This window comes from Hemitrygon akajei, chromosome 31 (genome assembly GCF_048418815.1).
Source record: "Hemitrygon akajei chromosome 31, sHemAka1.3, whole genome shotgun sequence".
In the NCBI taxonomy this organism is placed as follows: Eukaryota; Metazoa; Chordata; class Chondrichthyes; order Myliobatiformes; family Dasyatidae; genus Hemitrygon; species Hemitrygon akajei.
In genome coordinates, this window is record NC_133154.1 from 25,259,901 (window position 1) to 25,285,252 (window position 25,352).

General features: G+C 44.1%; 1 protein-coding gene across 1 annotated transcript in view; it reads right to left on the reverse strand.

Annotated features, from left to right (window-relative positions):
- The window catches only part of aldh16a1 (aldehyde dehydrogenase 16 family, member A1), a 91,301-nt gene that overhangs the window by 15,315 nt on the left and 50,634 nt on the right, over positions 1-25,352 (reverse strand). Inside the window, exons 10-16 of the mRNA XM_073033603.1 lie at positions 22,905-23,041; positions 22,533-22,638; positions 21,304-21,464; positions 21,053-21,220; positions 16,441-16,645; positions 11,393-11,578; positions 4,810-4,935 (exon numbers count right to left, since the gene is read on the reverse strand). Coding sequence (XP_072889704.1) covers positions 4,810-4,935; positions 11,393-11,578; positions 16,441-16,645; positions 21,053-21,220; positions 21,304-21,464; positions 22,533-22,638; positions 22,905-23,041 — 1,089 coding nt within the window. The remainder of the gene's footprint in view (positions 1-4,809; positions 4,936-11,392; positions 11,579-16,440; positions 16,646-21,052; positions 21,221-21,303; positions 21,465-22,532; positions 22,639-22,904; positions 23,042-25,352) is intronic.

Consider the following 25,352-nt stretch of genomic DNA (forward strand, 5'->3'; position numbering starts at 1 on the left):
CAGGGTTCTTCTCACGTCGGCCATGGTGAGACACAGCACCTGGTCATTTGTAGGAGGGGTGGACTTCCTCGCTGCCATGTCATTTTCCGCCTCAAACCGGGTGTAGAAGTTATTCAGCGCATCTGGGAGGGAGGCACCACCTGCACAGTCAGGTGATGTTGTCCTGTAATTGGTGATGTCCCGGATGCCCTTCCACATGCGCCGTGTGTCGCCGCTGTTCTGGAAGTGGCTGTGGATTAGCCGGGCGCGTGCACGCTTTGCCCCTGTGATGGCTCGGGACAGTTTGGCCCTTGCTGTTGTTAGAGCTGCCTTGTCGCCTGCTCTGAAGGCGGAGTCACGGGACTTCAGCAGCGCACGCACCTCTGCGGTCATCCATGGCTTCTGGTTAGCACATATAGTGATGGTCTTGGACAGAGTAACATCATCAATGCACTTGCTGATGTAGCTGGTCACTGATACTGTGTACTCCTCTGAGTTGGTAGAGTCGCCATCGGTTGCAGCCTCCCTGAACATGTGCCAGTCAGTGTGCTCAAAGCAGTCTTGAAGAGACTGGCTCCTGCTGGCCAGGTTTTCACCTGCTTCTGAACTGGTCTGGAGTGCCTGATGAGCGGTCTGTATGCTGAAGTGATTCTGATCAGGACTTTACTCAGTGATCTGTTCAAATGACAAATTCAGAGCACTTGCTCATACAGTCAAGTACACTTTTTAAAATGAAATCCCTTTACTAAAATCACAAAGTCTCCAATGGGCTAAGCTCCCAGCAGGAGCCCTGTCTTCAATAACCACCAAAGGAGGATATCACACCCACCTTGAAAGATCTAGACTAGACCTGCAGTTACGTGCAGCCATAGCTTTGAAAGAGACCTGTATTTTAGCAAGCAGTGAAAGGAACACTGGTCCAATTTGATATGCTGCATTGTAATTGTTAATTCTGCATATTGCACTCACATCCATCATCATGAAGTGTTTCCAGAGGCTCGTCATGAGGCATATCAAGACCCTGCTGCCCCCTCACTGGACCCCCTGCAGTTTGCGTACCGTCCCAACCACTCAACAGACTACGCCATTGCCATCACCCTCCACCTGGCCCTAACCCACCTGGACAAAAAAGACACGTACGTTCGAATGCTGTTCATAAGACTTCAGTTCAGCATTCAACACAATCTTCCCTCAGAAACTGATTGGAAAGCTGAGCCTACTGGGCCTGAACACCTCCCTCTGCAACTGGATCCTAGACTTCCTGACTGGGAGACCTCAGTCAGTCCGGATCGGAAGCAACATCTCCAACACCATCACACTGAGCACGGGGGCCCCCCAGGACTGTATGCTCAGTCCACTGCTGTTCACTCTGCTGACCCACGACTGTGCTGCAACACACAGCTCGAACCATATCATCAAGTTCGCCGATGACACGACCGCACCCCTCATACAAACTCTTCTCCCTCCTGCCGCCTGGGAAAAGGCACCGAAACATTCGGGCTCTCACGATCAGACTGTGCAACAGTTTCTTCCCCCAAGCTATCAGACTCCTCAATACCCAGAACCTGGACTGACACCTTACTGCCCTATTGTCTTGTTTATTATTTATTGTAATGCCTGCACTGTTTTGTGCACTTTATGCAGTCCTGGGTAGGTCTGTAGTCTAGTGTAGTTTTTTTTCTGTGTTGTTTTTTTAGGTAGTTCAGTCTAGTTTTTGTACTGTGTCATGTAACACCACGGTCCTGAAAAACATTGCCTCATATGTATTGTACTAGCAGTTATGGTTGAAATGACAATAAAAGTGACTTGACTTGACTTGATATTGACTCTTCATTCACCCTCACAACTCAGCTCCAACTCCCCGCAGTGAAGTCTGTGCTGCTTCAGTACCAGCTTGGCACTGCAGCAAATACAAACCAATCAGTAGGTTTCAGAGGGTAAATTGCTTTTTCTCTTCACATTTGCAAATGACAGTTTCTGTGTAGACATGTTCAAACTGTAGGTACAATTAGAACGTAAGGCATGGAACAGTACAGCACAGGGTCAGGCCCTTTGCCCAATGGCACAACATCTTGTGTTCTTTGGGCCTTTTGTATTTGCCCTAGGCAGCATATTCCAGGCACCCATTATAGTGTAAAAGAACTTTGCCCCACACCTCTCCCTAGGCCTCGCCCCATCTCATCTTAAATGTATGCCCTCTGGTAAAGATACTAGCTGTCTACTCTATCTATACCTCTCATAATCTTATACACTTCTATCAGGTCTTCTCTCAGCCTCTGGTACTCCAGAAAATAAAAAAAAAACAAATTTGTACAACCTCTCCTTACAGCACACACCTTCTAATCAGGACAGCATCCTTGTAAACAACCTCTGCACCCTCTCTAAAGCCTCCACATCCTTCCTATAATGAGGAGAATAGAGCTGAATGCAGCCAAACTAGAGTTTTATAAAGCTACAACATAAATTCCTGACTCTTGAACTCAGTTCCTCGATTAATAAATGCAAGCATGCCATAGGTTTTGTTCACTCTCAATCTGTGTAGCCATTTTCGGGGAGCGATGAATTTGGACTTACAGATCCCTCTGCTCAACACTAAGGGTCTACCATTAACTGTGTATTGTCTCCTGACATTTGATCTCCCAAAATGAAAAACACTTCATATCTGGATGGGTTAAACTCCATTTGTCATTTCTCTACCCATTTCTGCAACTAATCTACAACCTTGCTGTATTCTTTGCCAGTCTTCTACACAATACCACCAATCTTCATATTATCTGCAAACTTAATAACCCGCCCACCTATGTTTTCATCCAGGTCATTCACCAACAGCAGATGTCCTAGTACAGATCCTTGCAGAACACCACTAGTCACAGTCTTCCAGCCAGAATTAGTCCCATCAGCCACAACTCTGTTTTCTATGGGCAAGCCAATTCACCATGGATCCCGTGCAATCTTCATTTTGTGGACGAGCCTTCAATGAAGGACTTTGTCAAATGCCATCTTAAAAATGTATGCAGGTAACATCCACAGCTTTATCTTTGTCACCTCCTCAAAAATCTCAAACAAGTTAGTAAGATACAACATGCCCCACACAAAGCCATGCAAATTCTACCCCTAAAGATTACTTTACAACCACAGATACGAGACTCACCGGTCTATAGTTTCCGGGATTATCCCTATTTCTTTTCTTGAATTATGGAACTACTATTCACCAGTCCTCCAGGACCTCACATGCGGCTAGAGAGGATACGAAGATATTCGTTTAGGCCCCTGCAATCTCATCTCTTGCCTCTCTCAATAACCTGGCTATAGCCCATCAGGTCCTGTTCACCTTAATGTTCTTTACGATACTCCACACTACCTCCTTCTTTATCTCAAAGTGTCTTAGCTAATTACTAAGTTCCACACTAATCTCCCAGTCTTCAATCTCCTTCCTCTTGGTAAATACTGATGCCAAGTACTCATTTAGGACCTCACCCACATCCTTGATCTCCAAGCACATGTTCCCTCCTTTATCCTTGAGTGGTCCTACCCTATCCTCAGTTATCCTCTTGTCCTTGATGTAGAATTGCACAATTAGCTTACAGCTCTTGAACTCAATCCCCTAACTAATGAAGGCCAACACACCATACACCTTTTAATCACCCTATCAACTTGTGTGGAAACTTTAAGGGATTTATGGACGTAGACCCCCAAGGTCCCACTGTTCTTCCATACTGTTAAGAATTCTGCCATTAACCTTGTGCTCTGCTTTCAACTTTGACCTTCCAAAGTGTACCAATGCACACTTATCCAGATTTAATTCTTATCTGCCACTTCTCAGCCCAGCTCTGTATCCTATCAATGTCCTGTTGTAAACTCCGATAACCTTCACAACTCCACTAGTCTTCATACCATAAAGAAACAATAAGAGATTTCATTAGGATCATGCCTTTCGATCACTTGTCTTCTAATCTCATGGCTGAAACTAGGTGATGGCAACCCTTGGTGATGCATTTGATTCCTGTAAGATTTCCTAGTCAGTTATCCACACTGAGACCTTCTATTAAATGGCAGAGTCCTCCCATCACACAGTTTGACTTCTCCTGAAACCCCTATCCACACCCTTGTTACAGATCACCAGTCCAATGCCCACCAGGTAAGGTACCTTCACAAAGAGGAACACGGTACAGAAACAGGCCTTTTGGCTCAAATTGTCTATGCTGACAAAGATGCCAGACTAAGTTGGTTCAATATGCCTGTATTTGATCCCTAAAATTTTCTTGTCCACTGACCTGTCCAAATGTCTATTACACTCACTTCAACAACTTCCTTGGCAGGTCATTCCACATACAGTAAAGAAGTTGTCTCTCAGGTCCCTTTTAAATCTCTCTCCTTCTTTATCTCAAAATCTCAACTTCTTTTTGATTATCTTTCCTTGGGCAAAGCACTGAATTTACTCCATCTATGCCCCTCATGATTCTATACCTCCCTATTCACATTCCATAACTTTGCCCTCTTCACCTCTAGCACTAGTACCGTAACTTGTACGAATTTTTTTCCCCAAGCCCTAGCTTCCTTGCACCTGCTGACTCCATATCTTGTTTCAAGGAAGTGTCTGCACAAGGAAATGTGGGTGATGGTAGCAGGTTCTACAAAGATCACAAACATTAGATTCTAGCTTCAAAATCAATTTTTTGTTTTGTCTTGTTGGATTTTTCCAATGAAACAAAAGCCACAACAGCAGTGTATTTTGGTTTCTTCTCTCAGTCTCTCTACTCTGTGTGAGCAGTAGCTTGGCCGTTCCCAGAGCATGGGGCAAGTCAGTTTCCAGTGAAAAGAAGCAATTACCTTTGCAGATCCAAAGTACCACATGGCTTGGACATCCTGATGCTCAACCAGGAATTTGGTCAGATGATCTCGTGATCCAGTCAGAATGTTCACAACGCCAGCTGGAAGATCGGAGGTTTCAAAGACCTATGTGAAGAAAATGAAAGCTCACCAGTTGGCCTGACACAGCACGTCTTTCCCTACAAAGATCATTGAGTTGTAGAGTCAGGATTATAAAGCAGTGAAACAGGCCCAACTTGTCCAAGCTGACTATGATGTCTATCTGAGCTAACACCATTAGCCTGCATTTGGACCACGTTCCTCTACCGCAGTAGTGCGGTACCATGGCGATGGGGGCTACGCTCTCACAGCACCAGCGACCCGGGTTCAATTCCACCACCGTGTGGGATGCATTTCTGCATTCTCCCCAAGACCGCATGGGTTTCCCCCAGGGTGCTCCTGTGCTGCTCATTGATTCAAAATGCATTTTTACTCTTATGTTTCAATGTACATGGGACAAATGAAGCTAATCTTTTTTTAAAGCTTTAAATGAAATGAGTACAGTTAAGTACAATGCACAGCATGGACCCAAAAAAGTTGAAAGACCTGTTTCTCTGCCATACAACTCTGTAAGTGGCATACACCAACATGATTTTAAAACTTACCCAAAATTATCATAGAACAACATTATGTCAGTGTTTAACTGCTAATTATTAGATTAACTCCAGCCGGGCTACAGCTTCATTGGGCAATACATTTCCTCTGCACATTGAATCAACCATTCAATAAATAGTGAGGAGGAAAGCTAGACTTCAGGAAGATAGCAGTGGTCTGGTCAATTAGATAGACAAATGGCAAGTGCAATTTAGTCCCGGTAATACATTTGGGGGAGTGATGTATTTATCACGTGCACATCAAAACGCACAGTAAAATGCGTCATTTGCATTAACAACCAACACAACCTAAAGCTGTGCCCGGGCAGCCCGCAAGTGTCACCACATATTCCAATGCCAACATGCCATGTCCACGATGCTTGGCAGAACACAGCAAGTGGGAATGCAACAAGCAACAAGTCAACAACAGCAAAACAAGCCCTTTTACTCCCTCCCACCCACATACACAAACGGACAGCCTCCAATATCCAGGTTTCAGTCATCCAGCTTCCACCTCTGGATTTCAGTTCAGCCTTCGGGTGAATGGATATAAAGGATAAATGGTGAATGGTGACTAAAGCTTCCAGTGAAACCTGAATGCGCAACAGGTCAATAAATGCTCAATAAAACAGAAGACTAGAATATAAGAGAAGGGAGGGTATGCTAAAATCAGATTTAACATTTCTTAGGCCATTGTTCTAAGGCCATAGGCACAGGAGCATCATTAGGCTATTCAGCCCATCAAATCTGCTCCGACCTTCAATCATGGCTGATCCCAGATCCCACTCAATCCCATACACCAGCCTTCTGGACATATCCTTTGATGCCTTGACCAATCAAGAAAGTATCAACTTCCACCTTAAATACAGGTGGCCCCAGTTTTCCAAATGTTCGCTTTACGATAGCTCACTGTTACGAAAGGCCTACATTAGTACCTCTTTTCGCTAACCAATGAGGGTTTCGGCTTTTACGAAAAAAAGACGCCCGCTTTATACGTGTGTTTACCCCGCGAAAGACTACCATGACCGTGAAGCCTTGTGCGGGCAGTTGTGTGCGCATGTGTGAACGTGCATATGTGTGTACGTGCGTACGCATGAACGTACGTAGGTGTGCACGTGCGTAGGCGTGTACATGCCAATTTTTTTTCTCCAGATCGATTTTGGCTCGCTGTCTTTCCGATTTTGATAAGTGAAAATACACTGTGCATACAATATTTCTACTTTATATAGGCTGTGTATTTATCATACCATTCCTGCTTTTACTATATGTTCGTGTTATTTTAGATTTTATGTGTTATTTGGTATGATTTGGTGGGTTATTTTTTGGGTCTGGGAACGCTCAAAAAATTTTCCCATATAAATTAATGGTAATTGCTTCTTTGCTTTACGACATTTCAGCTTACACACAGTTTCATAGGAACGCTCTACCTTCAGATAGCGGGGGAAACCCGTTCATGCATTGGCTTGGCCTCTGTGGCAGAGCATTCCACAGATTTACTACTCTCTGGCTAAAAACAAATTCCTCCTTACCTCTGTTCTAAAGGGTCGCCCCTCAATTTTAAGGCTGTGCCCTCTAGTTCTGGATACCCCCACCATAGGAAACATCCTCTCCACTTCCACCCTTCTAGTCACTACACTGTAGAAAAGATGAGTTTATACTGGAGAAATACAAAGGAGATTTAGGAAGGTGTTGTCAGGAGTGTTAAACTATAGCCAGGAAGATTTATTGGATTTGTAAGGGTTGTTTAATTTGCAATAGAGGCAGCTGCTGGGAGACTTGACCAAGGTGCCCAACATTAACGAGAAGCCTTGATAAAGTAAACAGCGAGGATCAATTTCTCGTTTTAAAAAAAGTCAAAACCCAGGGTTAATTAAAGCAACTAGATAACAACGAAATGAGCAAACAAGTTTATCTCCCTCAAAGAATGTTGGGGTTCTGGAACTGAGAAAGAAGAAATGGCACAGGTGGAAATCCTTAGCACATTTAATCAGCGTGTGAATAGGACTTAAGATGCCGTCACCGACAGACTGCGGTCATGGTTTTTAAAATGGAATAAAGCTGGGCGGTTATTGTTTCTACTGGCACAGACATGTTCTCTGGAAAATAACTAATGATTTACGGGATTATGGAAATAGATGCTATTGTTATTGGCAAGGGAAACCATAAATTAATTGGCAGCACCGAGCGGGCATGTGGAGGCAGCCCAAGCAGATTATGAGCTTAAATCTCATTCTGTAGATGGTTCTACATGAACCATAACAAGTCATGACTATTTAATGCAGGTTTTAAAATATAGCACTTCTCCCATGCATACATTCAATCAGACAAACATAAGTGTCAGACAAATCATAAGTGTCACTCATGGTATAAACAATGCATTTAATACAAAGTTTCTATATATTAAGAGAACAGAAATCTATCTGAATAACTGGTATCCATGAAGTCTATAGATCAGACACTGTAAGCTGAAGACACATAAAACGCATGTAGCTTATTTAACCTCTTGCAGGCAGAGCGAAACAGTGGCAGCTCTTCTCCACGTGCACTGATGACCAAAAATGCAAGTTATCAGATAGCACATCAATGTCAGGGGGTGCAAATAATTCGGAAAATGTGCAGCTCGGGTGGTTGACAGTTGGGTGGAATTGTTCTCCAATCTTGGCAAGTCACTTGCAAACTTTTCATCACCGTTCAAGGAGACATCATCAGTGCGTCATTAATTGTGGTGTGTCCTCCGATTGCTATGCCTTTATATATTTATCAATCAGCTGATTGATCATCATTGCAGAAACTCCATTGCGAGGTAGGGAGGAGAGATCATTGCGAATTGGTTGCATGGCAAACTTCCTGCAATGTGGTTTGGAATTTTGCCTGCATTGGCTCATAAACAGGTTCAAGGTCTACATGTCTGTTTACGGAATTGTTTGCAGGAAACCAGGTTCTAGGAATTCTCATTCCTAGAAGCGCGCCACATGTTTGCTTGCGCCATGACATTCACAGATGCCGAGTCAAATTTCTGCCTCTCTCGATCTTCAAGGATAAAGACTAGGGATAAAGACATGCCGCTTTACCACCAGTTGACGTTCACAGATCCTTGATGATAGCTTTCTCCTAGTTTGACCAACATAATATTTGCTGCAGTCCCCAAGATTTTGGTCTTTTCCAATAGCTTTGTTCGTTTTGTTGGTCTGCAAAATACTCTACTCTGCTGTTGGCTTATGCGAGACCAAAATTCTATGTTCTTGGAAGAGTTGGACCGTCATTTTCGAGATATTTTGAATGTATGGAAGGACAATCCATTTGGCTGCTTCTTGGTTGATGCCTCATAATCTGCTGAGTTACTCCAGCATTTTGTGTGTGTTGCTTTGAAAACTTTTTTTTTTTATGAGAGGCATTGATCATGTGGATAGTCAGGGGCTTTTTCCCAAGACTGAAATGGCTAACACAAGAGAACACAGTTTTAAGGTGCTTTGAAATAGGTACAGAATAGATGTCAGGGGTAAGTTGTTGTTTTTTTTTAAAAACACAGAGAGTGGTGAGAGCATGGAATGGGCTGCCAGTGATGGTGGTGGAGGTGGATACGATGGGATCTTTTAAGAGACTCCTGGATAGGTACATGGTGCTTAGAAAAATAGAGGGCTATGGGTAACCCAAGGTAATTTCTAAAGTACATGTATTCTGTACATTCTGACTGGTGCGGGGCCTGCAATGCACAGGACTGCAAGACGCCACTGAGGGTCAGGATATGTCCTCCTTGTGTTGAGTCTTAAGACCCACACTCCATGTTTTAAGAATAGCTTCTTCCCCTCCACCATCAGATTTCTGATGGTCCATGTAACCATGAAGACTACCTCATTATTAGGCTTTAGAATTTATTTATGAAATTTTGTAAATTATAGCCATTTTATGTACTGCACTCCAGAGCTGCTGCAAAATAACAAATTTCACGACAAACATCAATAATAATCCTGATTCTGATTCTGAATTTGAAGCTGCTTGAGTTAATCTCACTCTTGTCCTCACAACTAATTGCTACCTCAGCTTTCCAACATGGGCTTTCAGATAGAGGCAGAAACAACTGTTCGACCAAATCCAGTGCAGGAATATCTACGGCGACCCAGACGGAAGAATTATCACAGCCCTTAAGAAATAAGAGCCCATTACATAAAAAGAATATAGAACACAGAAAAGGACAGCACAGTGCAAGCCCTTCAGCCCACAATGTTGTGCTGAACTTTTAATCTACTTAAATATCAATTTCACCCTTCCCTTCCACATAGCCCTCCATTTTTCTTTCATCCATGTGCCTAATAGTTCTTTAAACACCCCTATTGTATCTGTGTCTACTATCACCTCTGGCAGGATGTCCCATGCACCCACCACACTCTGCCAGAGGTGGTGGTAGAGGCAGATACATTAGAGCCATTTAAGAAACTCTAAGATAAGCACATAGATGAAACAAAAGTAGAGTGTTTTGTGGGGGGTGGGGAGGGGGCAAAGGGTGGAGAAATATCCAGGGCCTGATGAGGTGTTCCCTCAGACATTTTGGAAGGTTAGTACTGAAATTCCAGGGGCCACAGGTGAGCACTGGAGGACGGGAAGATAGTAAATGTTGTTCCATTGCTCCAGAAAGGTTTTAAGAACAAACCAAGAAACAAAAGGGCAGTGAGCCTGAGATCAGTTGTGGATAAATTATTGGAAAGTATTATACAAATACAGGGCATAGAAGTATTTGGATAAACTGGGATAGTCAAATCGCTTAGTGCGTGCTAGGTCATGTCTAACCAATCTTAAGAGTTTTTTGAGGTTACAAGGAATGTTGATGAAGAAAATGGGGTGGACATTGCCTATATGGACTTCATCATTTGACAAGGTCCCACATGGGAGGCCAGAAAGTTCAGTCGCTTGGCATTCAAGATGAGCTAGTAAACTGGATTCAGCATTGGAGTGGGAGAAGCCAGAGAGTGGTAGTAGATGACAGTCTCTGACTGGAGGCCTGTGATCAGTGGTGTGCCACAGGGATCGGTGCTGGGTCCACTGTTGTTAGTCATCCATATTAATGATCTGGATGATAATGTGGTAAACTGGATCAGCAAATTTGTGGATGACACCAACACTGGGGATGTAGTGGACAGAAAGGAAGGCTATCAAAGCCTGCAGCATGATCTCGACCAGTCAGAAAATTAGGCTGAAAAATGGAACTTAATGCAGACAAGTGTGAGGTGTTGCAAATTGGGAGAAAAAAACCAGGGTAGGACATACACAGTGAATGGAAGGGCACTGAAGAATAACGGTAGAACAGAAGTATTTGGGAATACAGATCAATAATTCCTTTAAAGTGGCATCAGAGATAGATAGGGCCGTAAACAGAGCTTTTGACAAATTGGCCTTCATTAATCAGAGTATTGAGTGCAAGAGTTGGGATGTCATGTTGAAGTTTTGTAAAATGTTGGTGAAGGCAAATTTTGAGCAATTGTTGTCACCTGCCTTTAAGAAGATATCAAAAAGATTGAGAGAGTGCAGAGAAAATTTACAAAAATGCTGGGACTTGAGAACCTGAGTTATAGGAAAAGGTTAAATAGGCTAGGACTTCATATGGAGCACCAGGAAAATGAGAGGTTTACAAAATTGAGGGATATAGAAAGTATAAATACATGCAGGCTTTTTCCCCTGAGGTTAGGTGAGACTATAACTAGAGGTCACAGGTTTAGGGTGAAAAGAGAAATATTTAAGGAGAACATGAGGGGAACTTCTTCACTCAGAGGGGGGCGTGGGTACAGCAGTAGTAGTTGATATGGATTTGACTGCAACATTTAACATTTATGGTAGCGTTCTATAACTATCCGTTTTACTGCAGTAAGTGAAGTGTGACTGTGAGAAATTCTAAATAGAGGCTATACAGCGGTTCAATTATCGTAGCACAAACCAAATTAGGTTCTAATTATCTGTACCTGATAGAGTTCCAAAGCTGGCAGAGGATACCTCTCACTGGGGACAATGACAACCACATTCCCTCGAACAATCGCCGGGGCGAAGAGACTGACAAAGCTGAGCAGAGGGGTCTCATCTGGGCACGCAATGCCTATCACCCCAACGGACTCTCGAATCATGATTGTCGCCCCATAAAGCTGCGTTTCCTGAAAGAGAAACAAACTTGTTTTATTGCTGACACCTCTTAGCCCTTCTAACACTGAACCTTAAATACTTGAGAAAACTCTACCGCATTGAAAGGATTGAGGCAATACAACACAAGAGATTCTACAGATGCTGGAAATCCACTGAAAGACTCAAAATGCTGGAGGAACTCAGCAGGTCAGGCAGCATCGATGGAGAGGAATAAATGGGCAACATTTCGGGCCAAAATCCTTCAATAGGCTTTACACAATAAAGAGAATTGAACAAGCAAATTATTATCTCCAGTAAACAGTAAGTTTGTAATGTAAAAATGACTCAGCGCTCCTGAATACCCTGGAAAGTTCATAAACTTTCATACAAAGGCGTATCACCTGAAATACTAAGCAATCTAATCTAGATATATCAGCCACGGAATGGTGCAGCTCTAAAGATGATTTTGTCAGTGCTAATTCATCCCAAGAGCTAAATATATACTTCAGCCCACTTGAAGCATTCACCTCCAGGTTTTCCCACTTTGAGTTGCTTTCACCTTGTTCACTGACGAGTCCAATATAGTGACCCTGCAGTAAGCACACATCAGCCAAAGGCTCTCTATCAACTAAACTTCAAAGTTTAAAGTGAATTTGCTACCCATACATAAATTTCACTGTCTACTATCCTGAGACTCATCTTCTTGCAAACAATCACAGTAGAACAAAGAAATACAAAAGAAATAAATACTACACACAAAGACTGGCAAGCAAACAATGTGCAAATGTCGACAAACTGCAGATACAAAAGAACAAATATAAATAAATAATACTACGGACATGCTGTAGAGTACTTAAAAGTGAGTCAATAGGTTGTGAAAATCAGTTCAGTGTTGAGGTGAGTTAAGTTATCCACGCTGATTTAGGAGCCTGATAGTTGAACATAATAGCTGCTCCTAAACCTGGTAACCCCTCTTTCTGCTTTCCGCAGGGATCGCTCCCTACGCGACTCCCTTGTCCACTTGTCCCCCCCCATCCCATCCCACCGATCTCCCTCCTGGCTCTTATCCTTGTAAGTGTAACAAGTGCTACACCTGCCCTTACACTTCCTCCCTCACCACCATTCAGGGCCCCAGACAGTCCTTCCAGGTGAGTCGGCTGGTGTGGTATACTGTGTCGAGTACTCCTGGTGCAGCCTTTTATATATTGGTGAGACCCGACGCAGACTGGGAGACCATTTCGCTGAACACCTACGCTCTGTCCGCCAGAGCCAGCAGGATCTCCCAGTGGCCACACATTTTAATTCCACGTCCCATTCCCATTCTGATATGTCTATCCATGGCCTCCTCTACCGTCAAGATGAAGCCACACTCAGGTTGGAGGAACAACACCTTATATTCTGTCTGGGTAGCCTCCAACCTGATGGCATGAACATTGATTTCTCTAACTTCCGTTAATGCCCCTCCTCCCCTTCTTACACCATCCCTGATTTATTTATTTCCCCCCTCCTTTTTTTCCCTTTCTCTCTCTGCCCATCACTCTTTGCCTGTTCTCCATCTCCCTCTGGTGCTCCCCTCCCCCTTTCTTTCTTCCTAGGCCTCCCGTCCCATGATCCTTTCCCTTCTCCAGTTCTGTACCCTTTTGCCAATCACCTTTCCGGCTCTCAGCTTCACCCCACCCCCTCCTACTTTCAATCTCTTACTATCTTTACTTTCAGTTAGTCCTGACGAAGGGTCTCAGCCCGAAACATCGACAGTGCTTCTTCCTATAGATGCTGCCTGGCCTGCTGTGTTCCACCAGCATTTTGTGTGTGTTGCTTGAATTTCCAGCATCTGCAGATTTCCTCGTGTTTGCATTCCTAACCCAAGTGTTGTGGGACATAAGGCATCTGTACTTCTTCCAGCAGTAGTAGTGAGAAGAGAGCATTGTCTGGCAGATGGTAGATCTTGATGATGGATACTGCTTTCTTGTGGCAGTGCCCCTTGTAGATGTGCTCAATGGTGGGAAGGGCTTTTCCTGTGATGGACTGGCCATTGTCAGCATTTTGTTGCAGGCTTTTCTGTCTTGAGCATTGGTGTTTCCATACCAGGCCATGATGCAGCCATAGAACATTACAGCACAGAAACAGGCCTTTTGGCCCTTCTTGGCTGTGCCAAACCATTTTTCTGCCTAGTCCCACTGACCTGCACCTGGCCCATATCCCTCCATAACCCTCTCATCCATGTACCTGTCCAAGTTTTTCTTAAGTGTTAAAAGTGAACCTGCATTCACCACTTCAAATGGCAGCTCATTCCACACTCCCACCACTCTCTGTGTGAAGAAGCCCCCCCCCCACTGCTCCCTTTAAACTTTTCCCCCTTCACCCTTAACCCATGTCCTCTTTTTTTTCTCCCCTGGCCTCAGTGGGAAAAGCCTGCTTGCATTCACTCTATCTATGCCTATCATCACTGTATACACCTCTATCAAGTCTCCCCTCATTCTTCTACAATCCAGGGAATAAAGTCCACCTATTCAACCTTTCTCTGTAACTCAGTTTCTCAAGTCCTGACAACAGCCTTGTAAATCTTCTCTGCACTCTTTCAACCTTATTAATATCCTTCCTGTAATTTGGTGACCAAAACTGCACACAATACTCCAAATTCGGCCTAACCAATGCCTTATACAACCTCACCATAACATTCCAACTCTTATGCTCAATACTTTGATTTATCAAGGCCAATGTACCAAAAGCTCTCTTTACTACCCTATCTACCTGTGATGCCACTTTTAGGGAATTTTGTATCAGTACTCCTAGATCCCTCTGTTCTACTGCACTCCTCAGTGCTCTACCATTTACCTTGTATGTTCTACCTTGGTTTGTCCTTCCAAAGTGCAATACCAGTCTGGATAATCTCCACTCTGCATCTATACAAGCTTTGTCACTAGCCACTGACCTCACCCTGACCAGATGTAGGAAACTCGATATGTCTGGAGTCACCTCTCAAACATTATTGTCAAAGTTCACAATTTCAGTGGTATAGTTGAAACTACGGATGCTGGAACCAGGAGCAACAAACAATCTGCTGGAAAACTTAGTGGGTCAAGCGCCATCTGTGGGGATGTGGGGTGCTGTGGAGGTTGGGATTAGGAATTGTCGAAATTGTCAACCATTACTAGACTATACCCAAATTCAAGACTAAAACATATTTTTCCCAGCTCATACATTGCTCCTGCCCTTCCTGGGAAGTTTTTACCTCCCGTGCATTTGGACACTTATTAAACCTTTCTTTAATATTTTATTTTAAGATAAAAATCAATGGAATTGGTGAACTGCTACAGTACAAGAAGTGACTGTCTGCCCCAAATGGAGTTTGCCATTTTGGAGTAGATTATCCAGTCAGTTCCTTTATTCAACACAGTCAAGGCATTATCTACACAAAGTAAAGCCACAGCTTCTCTCTAATTGAAGTAATTATCGCTGGTAGAACCTCAGTCATGCTGAGGCCTTGACATAGTTTACAAAGCATGATATGTGAAATTGGATACATCTACCCTGGCAAGGGTCAAGTAATAACTTATAAACACCTCATTGTGCTGTGGTCTTCGTTAAGAGTCATCTGGCATGGAAAAGACCCTACTTGTTCATGTCGCCCAAGCCAGTCTCATATTCCTTTAAACCTTTCCTATACATGTAACCACCCTCTAAGGTGTAATGTTTTATGCTGCACATTACTGTGAACAAATAACCACCGTGATTAGTGACAGCAGCCACCACTATAAGCATTTACGCACTGCACCAGTGCAGTAGCTGCAGTGTGCAAATTCAATAAAATGCGCTGCAGTCACTTGCTGCAGCTGCACTGCCAGCACCTCCTAACTGGGCAGCGTTTACCATCCGAGAGGCACCAGCCATCCAAGACCACAGCATGGACGTTCCTCAAAAATGCACGTTATCCTGATTTGGGAATATAATCTCGATTGGAGGGGTGACTAGGCCTCTGTGGGTAGCACAGGAGTTTCACAGCTCCGGCAACCCAGGTTCCGACCTGACCATCCTTCAGTGATATAGAACACAATACCAAATTACAAACCCTTCAGCTCACAATGTTGCGTTGACATTATGAGCTACTCCAAGATCAATCTAACGCTTCCCTTTTAAATAACCATCCATTTTCTTTCACCCATGTGCTTTTCTGAGTTTCTTAAATGCCCCTACCACCACCCCTGCAGCACATTCAATGCACTCACGAATCCCTGTGTAAAAAAAAACTTACCTCTGACATTCCCCCTATACTTACCCCAATCATCTTAAAGTTATGCCCTCTTGCTATTACGCCCTGGGAAAACGCCTCTGGCTATCCACTCAATCTATGCCTCTTATCATCTTGTACACCTCTATCAAGTCACCTTTCATGCTCCTTCGCTCACTAAATGTACCCTCATACGACATGCTCTCTAATCCACACAGCATCCTGGTAAATCCTCTTTGCACACCCCCTAAAGCGCCAACATCCAATGGGGGAGCCAGAACTGAACACAATATACCAAGCGTGGTCTTACCGGAGTTTTATAGAGTGGCAACATTGCCTCGTGTCTTTGGAACATAATCCCCACGTTTGTGCACCATCTGCATGTTCTCTTTGTGACCATATGGGCTTCCCAATGGAGCTCTGGTCACACACCCCAAAGTCACATTGGCCATGATAAATAGACCCTAATGTGGAGCTAAGTTGTCAAACCCAGGGGATAGTTGATGGGAATGTGGGAGAGTATGTTAAAAGGAACATTAATTAAGGAATGGGATTGCTTAGAGTCAACACAGACTCAATGGACCAAATAATCTCCTACGTCATAATGAAACATGAAAACTATTTCATTCGTCCCTGCATGGACGACATACACTTTAGCATTCTCACCTGGACAGTGCCCCCGTACTTGTCACAATAGGCGGCCCAATAGAATAGTCTCTCGATACAGGCATCTACTTCCCATCCAGCTTCCTCGATACCGACGCCAGTCAGAGAACTCAGTCCTTGAGACACCTCGTCCCGACGCAACTCCAGGTTCTCAGCCAAATAGTAGATGATCTGAGCCCGGTTGTGGGCAGCTCGCTTCCCCCAGCTGCAAAGATGAAACAAAATCTTTCACTGTCATGCCTTCAGCTATCTGCACTGTAGCGTGGTGGCTAGCGGACCGCTTTACAGCATCAGCTGTAAGGTCGGGATTCAATTCCTGCCACTGTCTGGATGTGCTCCTCCCCGTGACCACAGAGTGCTCCAGTTCCCCCTTAGGCGTACAGGTTAGGGTTAATAAAATGTGGGCATGCTGCTTGCGCGAGAAGCATTGCAACTCTTGCAGGCTGCCCCCGACACATCCTTGGCCTATGTTGGACTTTGATACGAATGGCGCATTTCAAATGTATGTTTCAATGCACGTGTGACAAATAAAGCTCACCTTTATATCTTTATCGTTTCTTCTTTAGATTATCATCCAATTTGTTACTGATCACTTTCAGCAACAACCTGATTCCAATTAATCCAAATTATTGGGGTAGATCATGTGAGAAGATCACTGTTGTTCTATTATTTAGCGTGATTCTGACCGACGTGAACTTCGCCAATATAATCAAAGACCCCTCCCCACCTTGGTCATTCTCTCCTCCCCCTTCCCATCACCAAAGAAGGTACCAGCCATTCAGAATATGTACCACCAGGGTCAAGTACAATCTCTACCCTGCTGTTACAAAACTCCGGGACAGATCTCTTGTATGATAAAAATGAACCCTTGTTCTCTCAACTTACGTTGTTATGGCCCTTGCTCATTCTCTGTAACTTTAACACTATATTCTGCTTTATTTTATTGTTTTCATCTTGTATTCCCCTCTGCGTACTTGTGCTTGGAATGATCTGTCTGGATGACAAGCAAACTTGTTTACATGCGGAATTTCAACACGTCATCAAAAACCTTGGCAAACTTCTACAGAAATGTGGTGAAAATTGTGCTGACTGGCTGCATTACTTCCTGGTACGGGACACAAATGTCCTTGAGCAGAAAATCCTACAAAAGGTAGCGGATTTGGCCCGGTACATCACAGGTAATGCCTTCCCAACCACTGAGCATATCCACATGAAACATTGCTGTAGAAAAGCAGCATCCATCATCAAAGATCCCTCACCGCCAGGCCATACTCTTTTCTCACTGCTGCCATCAGGTAGAAGGTACAAGAGCCTCAGGACTCACACCACCACGTTCAAGAATAGTTACTACCCCTCAACCATCAGATACTTCAACAAAAGGGAAAAACTACATTCATTCTATTTCTGGTGTTCCCACAACCGACGATCTCACTTTAAGGACTCTATCTTGTTATTTCATGCTCGTTATTTATTGCTATTTATTTATAATTGCAATTACACAGTTCATTGCTCATTGATCCTGTTTAGTTACTATACTACAGATTTGCTAAGTATGCCCGCAGGACAAGGAATGTCAGGGTTGTATGTGGTGACACATATGTACTCTAATAATAAGTTTAACTTTGAACTTTGAATAATAAACCAATTAGCAAACGACCAAAGCAATAAACACGAAATGCTGAAGGAACTCTGCAAGTCAGGCAGCATCGATAGAGGGGAATAAACAGCCAATGCTTTGGGTCAGGACTGGAAAAGAAGGGTGGGGAAGGGGAAAGAGTACTAACTGGCAGGTGATAGGTAAGATCTGATGAGGAGGAAGGCGGAGGGTGGGGGGGGGGGAATGGAGTGAAATGCTGGGAGGTGATAGGAGGAAGAGGTAAAGGGTTGACAAAGGAGGAATCTGATTATTAAATTGTCAATTTTCATCTTCATCCATTTTTCTTTATTTCTCTTTTAGATTTCTAATTAACAACAGATCTAGAAGCAATTGCCATAGAGAATTATTGAGAAACCAGGTTAGCACCAACCACCTACTTACACTAATTCTGCATTTATCCCGCTTCTAACATTGGCATCAACTCCCACCAGCTCCAAACTTGCCAGAGTTCAAAGTTTGAGGCCTGGTTTTCAGGGCCCCATCATCAGCATGTCCAAAGTTCAAGGCCTAGTGATTGGGGTACTGTTATTGACAAGTCCGGAGTTTGAGGCCTAGCGTTTGGTGATCAGTGTTTTCTGGGATCAACACCAAGGGTCAAGGTCCAAGAGTCAATTTGAAAATTTAGTCTGCAAGTCTCTGCAGGTGCGCTGGGGAAGACAAAGCCCGATGTCTGCAAGTGAGATTCAGTTGGAGGCCTGTCCTGGGTGCATGCGTGTGAGTTGGGGAGGGAGGAATGGGGCTTGTTTTGCTGCTATTTTTCTATGGCTTGTGGAGGTCTGTGCTGTTCTGCCAAGCATTGTGGACGTGCTTTGTCAATGATAGAATGTGTGGCCAACATAGTGGGCTGCCCCCAGCACATCCTTGTTGCTTGTTAGTGCAAATGATGCAGTTCACTGTATGCTTGTCAAATAAACTTTAATCTTGAATCTTACACTATTTCCTTGCATTTCAGCGAGGCTCCAGTCCTTTCATCTGGGGAAGCCCACTCTGTACTCAAAGCACCATTTAATAATGCAAATTACAGCAAGTCCGGCTCATTAGCGAGACCGACAGTAGAGGAGCTGTGTAGCCTTGGCTTATTGCATGGACCAGACCCTCCAAGCCCTCACACTGCAGCATTGCCTCTTCCGGGCACCCAGGGTTGGAAGCACCGAAAACAGTGTGGTAGCGCGCAGGAATCCGTGCTAGGTGAACCCCTGCAGGCCAGCTCTTTCATCAATACTGCTCTTTAGTGTTCGGTCCCTGGAAAAGAAACTGGACTACCTTCATCTGCAACCGACCCAGAGCAAGATGAGGAACTGCTGAATATTGGTTCTTAAAGAAAAGTGGCTCCAGGCCAACATCAATGCACGATCAATCTTCAGGCTATGCCACTTGTGCTAAAATTATTTTGTGACCTTATTGCGCTTCATTTAACTATATGTATTGTATCGTAATTATACCTGCTGTATGACCACGGGTACTGGGTTTTGCACCTCAGCCCCAGAAGAACAAAGTTTCCTTTAGCTGTATCAACATGTACAGCTGAATGACAATAAACTTGAACTTGAAGTCTTTAGTGAATTCTCATAAAGGTGTAGGACAGACCTCAGGGCTCAAGGTCATTTTTCCAATGCCTATTGTACTCTGAAAACAGCCTTACCCTTACCGATCCTTGCCTTGGAGATTGGAGAGTACTCAGCTGGATGGCATGATTCTGCTAAACATTAAGAACTTAAAGTGCTGCAAGTCTACACAATCAGCGAGTTGCTCGCTGGCAGAGATAATGAAGGCGTTGCGCAACGTGCTGCTGCCTGAATCAACGGAGGCTTACAGTTTAATAGCACGTGGCTGTCTTGGTCGCTTTTCTTCTGATCGGGAGACCCTTTCGGGCACTGTTAATCCGGTATGCCGCAGGTCTGATTCGTCCATTTATTAGCTGAGAAGAAGGGCGGAAGGTGGAGTAGCTGTGTGGCCCCGGCTGGAGTGAGGACTGGGCCTCGAGCAATGGTATCGCCTGTCTGCAGCTGCCAAGAGAGGGGTGCCAAAGCCGGGGTCGGTGTGGTGCGGCATCCAGGATGGAGTCTGCGCTGCCCTCCCAGTGCTTCTCTCGGCAGAAGACACGTTCTGTTGTGGTCGACTGCAGCTTCTGGACTGAGAGGCCTCAAGCCGCGGGGTTGCCTGTTTTACAGCCGCTGGTAGAGTGGCATCTGAGCCGGTGCACTCCACCAGGAGCAGTGTGTTGCAGCATCTGGCCTGGAGTCTGAGCTCCACCACCCACCCTCTCCCCCTACCAGTGTTCGCTCAGCACAAGACAAGCCCTAGTGGGGATTTCAATGGACTGAAGGGTCTGGACAATACATATTTTTTTTTTTGCGGTTGCATCTTGCTAATGCTCTAATGTGTTTGCTCATCTTGCGTATATGAGGAGTGGGCCTCAAGCTCCAGTGTCACCTGGGGGGCTTGGAGCTGGTGAGCTCTACTGGGGGGGGGGGGGGGGGGGTGATGCGACATCCAGGCTGAAATTGGTGCTGCCTCCCCCCACCAGTGTTTGCTAGCACGAGTAGTTTTGGACTCTTTTATTGCGTGATTGCGATACTTTGTGCTGCTTGTGACTGCTGGTACCTGTGTTCTGCATCTTGAATCCAGAGTAAGAGACTACTAGACAGGTATATGGAGGAATTCAAGGTGGGGGGTTATATGGGAGGCAGGGTTTAAGGATCAGCACAGCACTGTGGGCCGAAGGGCCTGTACTGTTCTATGTTCTATGTAACGCTGTTTCCTTTGACAGCATTTACGAGTACTCATGTATGGTTTAATGACAATTAAATTAGAAATTAATTGAATTGAATTGGAGGGTATACTCCACCTGCAAATGTGCAAATACAAAAGTGCCTCTATCACAACCATAAAGATAATGGGGATTAGCAGCAAAGTGCGGATCTATTCCACGGTTAAACTGTCACCACTACTTACCCTGGAGCTGCAGCATGAGCTGCCTCCACTGCATTTCGAACGTCCTTCTTGGTGCAGTCACCAACATAAGCCACCACCTTACCCTTGTGGTCAAAAATGGGCCGTGAGTACATGCCAATAGGCCTCTTCTGAGCACCTCCATAGTACACTTTATACGTACGGTCAACACTGTAGACAAACACAACTGCCATAAGTCAAACGAGTATATGAAGACGGCTGGATTTATTGGCACAAATTCCACATTTTCCCACCTTGGAATAGCATCGGTCTGGAGTAACACAGGCTGCATCACCTGCCCTGGGATCGGTGGAAGGTCTGCTCCGTGCACTGATGCAAATGTTTTGTACTTGACCTCTACTGGCTTTGGGTCGGGACGTTCCTCCCAAACAGGCCGCACGTACTCATACAAGCCCTAGATGGGTGTGGGAGGATGGAAAGGCATCTATGAACGTCCAGGTAAGAACTCATGGAGCTGCACACCAGCTAACACAATTGATTGGTAAAACACGACTACTACTTTGTACTAAAATGGACCTTGTTTATTTTTGTTCTAATTGTGTTCTTTCTTGAGGAAATTGTGTGTAATTTATGAAGGACATAAGACATAGGAGCAGAAATCGGTCATTTGGCCCATCGAGCCTGTTCATGTTTTTCTTGTGGAACTTGTGTATCTGATGCTCTGTGCCTGCAAGTAAGTTTTTCATTGCACTTGTGCATGTGACAATAAATCCAACTTCAACTTTCTTGACTTGCTTCATGAACTCAATGCTCTGAACACCACAGATATCACTCAAATGCTGCAAGAACTAAAAGTTTGAGGATCTGGGATAATTGCTACTACTGAGTTTGCTAAATCTTCAGAGGCAGACTCTTGGGATTGGCATTAATGCAATCTCTTACCCACAGAACACAAAGTACACTGCAGATGCTGTGGTCAAATCAACATGTACAAACAAGCTGGATGAACTCAGCAGGTCGGGCAGCATCCGTTGAAATGAGCAGTCGACGTTTCGAGCCGAGACCCTACGTCAGGACTGAAGGAGGAGGGGGCAGGGGCCCATAAAGAAGGTGGGGGAGGTAGAAAACCAATCAGAGGAAAGATCAGGGAGTGGGGGAGGGGAAGCAGGGAGGGGATAGGCAGGAGAGTTGAAGAAGGAATCTAAGGGGAAAGCACTATGGGCAGTAATGTTTACAATGTAGGATGGCAACATGTCTCTTCTTGAATTTTGTGTTCCTCCTCATTTTCTCTTGGAATTCACAGACTAGACATGTTTTCGGACTCCCCTCACCCACTTTTTCCTCATTTCTCTCCCATCAAGTATCAAACTTCCAACTTCTGTGTTGCAGCAAGAAAAATCTGACTTCCATTGAAAACATTTATTGTATTCTAGTCCAAATGCAGTCAATCAAATAATTCATTCATGAATGGAACCGTGGCCTTTAAGCTCCACATTAGCTTCTTTGTAATTCCAGTACTGACCTCTTTCCCACCGTCTCGTCCAAAGCCGCTCTCTTTACAGCCACCAAAACCAGCTGCAGCATCAAACATGTTGTGCCCGTTCACCCAGACTGCTCCAGCCTTCAAACTAAAGACAGTGTCTGTCAATAAATCAGGAACACCAGAAACAAGCAGGGCCAGAGTTACCCACAAAGGAATGGCGAGAGAGGGAAAGCAAGCTAGTGAAGGCAAGAGTAAGGAAGGACGAGGAATAGGAAGTGGGGGGGGGGGTGAGGGAGGCCGGGGGGGGGGGGGGGGGGTGGGAGCAAGGGTTGAGGAAGGTGGGGGTGACAGAGTGAGAGTGAAGCAAAGGACACTATTGGGGAGATTATAAGCAAAAGCATGCTGTATCACCTCATCGCTACCTCCAGTGCCAAGGGCAGGTTTTCAGTCCAGATGCTGCCTGCAAGTCCATATGAGGAGTTGTTTGCCAGAGCAATAGCCTCCTTTGCAGTGCGGAAAGTCATGGCTACCAGAACTGGTCCAAATATCTAAAGAATTAAGGGGTAAAAGCTCCTTAAGTTCAGAAACAGCTGTGATCTATAACACTGACACACTCACTAGCTTAAAGATCTAAGGATTTAAAGATTAGCTTTATTTATCACACATACATTAAAACAAAAAAAAAAGTGAAATGCAACGACTGCGAGGATACTGCTGGGCAGCCCGCAAGGGTTGCCACACTTCCAGCGCCAACATAGTATGATCACAACTCAGTACCCCTAACCTGTACTGCCTTTGGAATGTGGGAGGAAACCAGAGCACCTGTCCCACTGTGTGAACGGAGACCGAGGTCATGGACCTACTCTGGCTGTTCCAGGCTCCGGGTCTATGGTCTAGTTTGACTCAGAACGTTGTTGCTTGCTTTTATTGTTTACTTGATCTGTGTTTATTTTTTCTCTTTCTCTGCACATTGGCTGTTGGCCTTTTTAAAAATTTGTTTCTTTTGGGTTTTGTGCTTTGTAAGCAGACGTATCTCAAGGTGGTATAATTTATACATTCTTTGATAAATGCACTTTGAATCCTTACTAATGAGCATTCACTTTTTACTGGGTACGTCCAAATAATTGTCCTGTTTGGAGCTTGACTACTGCACACTAATAACTCCAAGTACAAATCATCTTTGTGACAAGTTGGGATGCTTTAGGAAAACATGAAGTAGACAAGATTAACTTGCGTATCACCTACAGTCAAGAGGGGAGCACAGAGATACAGTTGGTAGAGCCAACTCATCATAGTTTGAGTTCAGTCTTGACCTCTGGCACTAAGTGGAGTTTGCACGTTCTCCCTGTGACTACATGGGTTTTAAAGCCACAAGACCTAGGAATGGATATTAGACCATTCACCCATTGAGTCTGCTCTGCCATTCAGAAACGGCTCATTTATTTTCCCCCTCAACCTCATTCTCCTGCCTTCTACCCATAGCTTTTGACATCCTTACTAATCAAATACACAGTGGATTCTGGTTAATTGGAACACACCTAAACCAATATATATTGGTCCAGTTAAGCAGCTGCCCCAATTAGCCAAACAGTTAAAAAAGGTATTAAAAAAAAGACAAACCACAGTTTAACTGAGTAACAAATTATGTACTTAAATTACATAGAAAAATTAGAGCATTACCAATACTACTACAGTACCATAAAACTGTGTTTTAGTTCCTAATAGGAGGAACTTATCGAATGTACACTGTCATGTTCTTTTGATTCACTGTAAATGAACAATATCAGTGCAAGCACCTCATGCAGATAATGGACTGCCTTCATACAATGCACCCTCCAAATCTTCAATTTCATTGTAACATTCAAGATGAATGTGGATACCTTCAAATTCCTCGTAGTTCCTAAATTGTTAACGTAGTGAAATAGTTTCATTTTTATTCCCAGCCAATTACTGATATCCCCAAACCTGAATGTTCGAAACCGCAGTAAGAAAGCAGTTCTTAACTATCTTCCTGCTTATTTCCCACCAACTATCAGTGACAAAAATCACAGCTTTTTGAACATACAGTTGCAAGAAAAATTTTGTGAACCCTTTGTAATTACCTGGATTTCTGCATTAATTACATATAAAATGTGGTCTGATCGTCATCTAAGTCACAAATACAATCTGCCTAAACTAATAACACACAAACAATTGTACTTCTTTTCGTCAGTACAGAGTACACCATTTAAACAATCACAGTCTAGGTTAAAAGAAATGTGAACCTCTGGGGTAAATGCCTTCTACAGAAGCTATTTGGAACTAGGTGTCCCAATCAATGAAAGCTGAAAGAGGTGAAAAAGAATCCAAGGGTTACAGCAAAAGATCTACAGAAATTTCTAGAACTTGCTAGAAATTTCTAGAACTCTGTCCACTATAAGAGAAACACTGAACAAGAACGGTGTTCATGGAAGGATGCCAAGGAAGAAACCACTGCCCCCCCCATAAAAAAACCCTGCTGCATGTCTCAAGTTTGCAAAAGACCACCTGATGTTCCACAACGTTTCTGGGACAATGTACTATGGACAGTTGAGACAAAAGCTGAACTTTTTGGCAGAAAAGCACACACCTGTGTTTGGAGGGAAAAGGGCAATGCACACTAACACCAAAACCTCATCACAACTGTGGAGAATGGTGCTTCATCATGGTCTGGAGCTGCTCTGCTGCAACAGGACCTGTTCAGCTGGCAATCATTCAGGAAACAATGAATTCAAAATTGCATCAAGACAACTTACAAGAGAATGTCAGGGTTGCGGTGAGTCACCTGAAGCTTAATCGAAGTTGGATGACGCACCAAGTCAATGATCCAAAACACGAGTA